The following is a 3,847-nucleotide window of genomic DNA, read 5'->3' as shown; positions in this document are numbered from 1 at the left end:
TCCTCGTGCTAGCCGGCATGATGATCGACCAAGGTACTTCCACCGGGGTCCGGCTTCGGAGAGGAAGGGAGGAAAGAAACCAACCCGGATTCAGAGCGCAGAGTCGGATTCCAACCCTTGGATAAATTGCCACCGATCGGCCCTTTCAAGTGCTTGTGCTCGGCGGCCGTGGAGCGAGGGAGTCCGAGGATAGTAGGAACTAACTAGAACTCTAGAAGGCCGGTACTGCTGGTTCCTCCGTCTGGTGTGCAGGGTAGAAGACGAAGCTCGGCCAGCCAGATGGGGTCCATCCTGTGCTGCTTGCGCGGCCCCGAAGACGACGACGAGGCGCCGGGTTGCTGCGCCTGCCTGCCATGGCCGTTCTCGAACAACACTCAGAACCCGGCGGGCGCCGCCGCTCGTCATCCTAGAGCGTACGCACGGGTTGCGCCGGTTCCTCCCGAGTCCTCCACCGGCTCAGGGCAGGAGGATCCATTGAACACCTTCCGCCGCCCTCCTATGCCTTTGCCTTACGATGATCCTCGGTTCAGACATCCCGCGGAGAAATCTATTCTGCTCGGAGAGAGAAGCAATGTTGACACCGGATCGACTCGCGATGGTGATGAGAAGGCTGATGGACCGTCGTCCCTGGAAGCTCGGCCGGGAGGGGGGAAACCCGGGGGAACTCAAGTCTGTGCTGATTGTGATGAGGATGAGTGTCCAATATGCCTCGAAGAGTATGATTACGAGAATCCGAAGGTGCTGCTGCAATGCAACCATGATTTCCATCTTGGCTGCATTTACGAGTGGATGGAAAGAAGCCAGTCGTGCCCGGTCTGTGCCATGGTGATGATGTTCAAAGAGGACCAATGACCATGCTGGCTGCAAGCCTTTACACATGCTCAAGACCCACGATAATCGTTTAGTTGTGTATATATACATGGCGTCGAGGAAATCATGTCACTAGCCTTTGGCCAGTTGCGGGGTAAAATTTGGTGGCAAATTATACCAGCAGAGTAATGACCTTGTTGTAATCTTTTTTTTCCCTTTTATGAACTCTTGTTTCTATTCCTTAATCAATTAATGGATGAGGCAAAGCTTTTGCATCTGTTGCCAAATAAAATGATGTCACTAGATTGTTTGCTGAAACTTCGGTGTTAAGATTTGACTTTTTTACGTGGAGCGGACAATTTATGTTTCTCGTTTCTCCATGAATTTGGTGGTCTCCTTGATTTGACATGCTCAAGTATGATACTCGGGAAACTTCAGGCAAAAAAATGTACTTCCATCGTCCTCTGCTTCTCTATGACAGAGACTCATTAGAGTTATAGGTTTATTCTTTTATTGGAAACCTTTTTCTTTCAGAAAAAACATATTGCGGTCCTTAAATCAACAACTATCTATTCCCTCTGTCCCATTGAGGGAGTAGAATTTAGTCCAGTAAGAGCATCTCTAGCAAACATGTGTATTAAACAAAGAGTTTCAATTGTAAGTTTGAGGCTCTATGTGAGCTCGCCTTTATTTACTTTTTCAGACTTTAAGACCTTGTTGAACCTATTTTATTTCGCTTCTACTTCGGTACAACCCCTAAACACATCAACGCTTGAGATTTCTTGATACCCCTTCATAACAAAGGGTAGGATTGTCTTATTTTGAAATACATCCCGAACATATATGGCGTTGAAGACAGCCTTTGATTGGGACGGCCCATTGATAAAGGCTGCAGGCAGCGCGACGTGAGATGTAAAAATTCACAAAATAGATGCCCCTGCCAAGGATCAATCCACAGACCTCTTACACATTAAGTTGAGTCGCTCACCAATGGGGCGACTAAGAATTTCTGAATAGTTTGGAGCGTGCAAACTTAAGAAGCCTCCGACTGGATTTATTGGGCCCATGAGGCGAAACGGGAAGACCACGAAAAACACACAGAAGAAATTGGAAATAAATCTCAGCTAATCGCCGCTATTAATTAGGCCTATTAACTAACCTATGCATGCAAGGGCTACTGCCTGATCTAATCAAGGAGACCCATGCGCTAGCTTCCATGAAGAGACAAGGGAATAAAGTGACGTGCTTAAATGCAGCAGCCTAATTATTATTTTTTATAAATTATCTGTCTTTATTTATGTTCTCACCATCCCCTATATCTCGTCCATTTTTATTTACTTTGTATATTAGAGTTGACTGAAGTCAAACTTCATAAAGTTTGACCAAATTTATAGAAAAATACAAACATTTACTCTGCGTAGTAGGTTCGAACGATTCTAACACCTTATGCAAGTTGCGTGATGTCTGGTCATTTATCGGTTATTTTCACCGAGAAAATTCCAGAAAATGCAAGAATTGTCAAAAACCCAAACAATTTGGGATGGTGCCTTGAATTGGTCATAAAAGCTCATGGAAAAATTTGGGGTCATTTGAAGATGCCAAGAAAAGTACTCTCATAAGGACCCCATGTGGCCTACCTGGAACACCCTCCATTGAACATGATATATTTTTAGACATGCATGTAATGACCCCTAGCTTTTCCTAGCAGGTAGGCATGCCCATGGTGTGCAACCATGCCAGGTTTGAACGATTTCTGACACCATACACAAGTTGCGTCACGTTTGGCCATTTGTCGTCCATTTTTCATCATGAAAACCCCATAAATTGCAAAATAAAAATAAAAAACTCAAACAACTTGGCATGGTGACTTGAATTGGTTATATAAACTCATGGATTTTTTTTGTCATTTCACGATGCCAATAAAAACGAGCTCTCATACGGACCCATCTCGCCTACCCGAACAACCCCCGTTGAACATGGTATATTTTTTGGACATGCATGAAATGATCCAACTATTGCCAGTAGGTGGGCATGCCCATGGTTTGAACGAATTTTGACACTATATGCAAGTTGCGTCACGCCCGAGCATGTATCAGCCATTTTTCATCGAGGAAACTCAAGAAAATGCAAGAATTGTTAAAACCTCAAACAACTTGGCATGGTGCCTTGAATTGGCCATTTAAGCTTATGGGGAAATATTTGTAGTCATTTGAAGATATCGACAAAAACATGCTCTCATACGGACCCTTCTTGACTACCCGAGCACCTCCGTTGAACATGGTCTATTTTCGGACATGGATGAAGTGACCCCAACTTTTACAAGCAGGTGGGCATACTCATGATAGGCATTCATGCCAGGTTTGAATTATTTCCGACACCATATGCAAGTTGCGTCACATCCGGTCATTTATCGCCCTTTTTTTACTAAGGAAAATCCAGAAATTACAAAATTTGTAGAAAACCAAAACAACTTGGCATGGTGCCTTGAATTGGCCATACAAGTCAGTGTAAACAAATTGAAGTCATTTCACGGATGTTGAGAAACAATGTGCTCTCAGCGGAGCCTTTTCGCCTATCTGGACACCATAGATTGAACATGGTATTTTTTTCTGGACATTCAAAAAGGGCATCAACTTTGGCTAACGGGTGGGCGTGCACATGGTGAAGATATGAACACCTTTTCAAATTTGCTAGCATTTTTTTCATATTTGCGAATATTTTTTGAAAACTTCTTTTATTTTCTAGGGCCTAAGCATTTTTTTCTTCTCTAATTTTTCGTTATTCTTCTCTTTTTCGTTAATTAATTTTCTCCTTCTAGAACTTTATTATTATTTTTGAAACCTGTTCAACAATTTGAAATTTTCTTTTGAATACCAGATTTTTTTTCAATACAAAGTTAAAAAAATGATCCGGAATTTCACAAAATGTCCCTGTACTCTCATATGGACATGCATGAAATGACCTAACTTTTGCCAGCAGGTGGGCATGCTCATGGTAGTCATCCATGTCAGATTTGTACAATTTCTGACATCGTATG

General features: G+C 43.0%; 1 protein-coding gene across 1 annotated transcript; it reads left to right on the top strand.

The window, feature by feature from the left end:
* Positions 1-279: 279 nt before the first annotated feature.
* LOC119367520 (E3 ubiquitin-protein ligase AIRP1-like) lies at positions 280-852 on the top strand. The gene has a single exon (XM_037633006.1). It carries the CDS (start codon positions 280-282, stop codon positions 850-852), a length of 573 nt encoding a protein of 190 aa, XP_037488903.1.
* Positions 853-3,847: the final 2,995 nt, after the last annotated feature.

The sequence above is a fragment of the Triticum dicoccoides genome, chromosome 2B (genome assembly GCF_002162155.2).
Source record: "Triticum dicoccoides isolate Atlit2015 ecotype Zavitan chromosome 2B, WEW_v2.0, whole genome shotgun sequence".
NCBI lineage: Eukaryota > Viridiplantae > Streptophyta > Magnoliopsida > Poales > Poaceae > Triticum > Triticum dicoccoides.
This window is presented reverse-complemented; position numbering and strand designations above follow the sequence as displayed.

Coding starts and splice junctions, on each gene's coding strand:
- LOC119367520 (XM_037633006.1), top strand. CDS start 280: ATGGGGTCCATCCTGTGCTGCTTGCGCGGCCCCGAAGACGACGACGAG.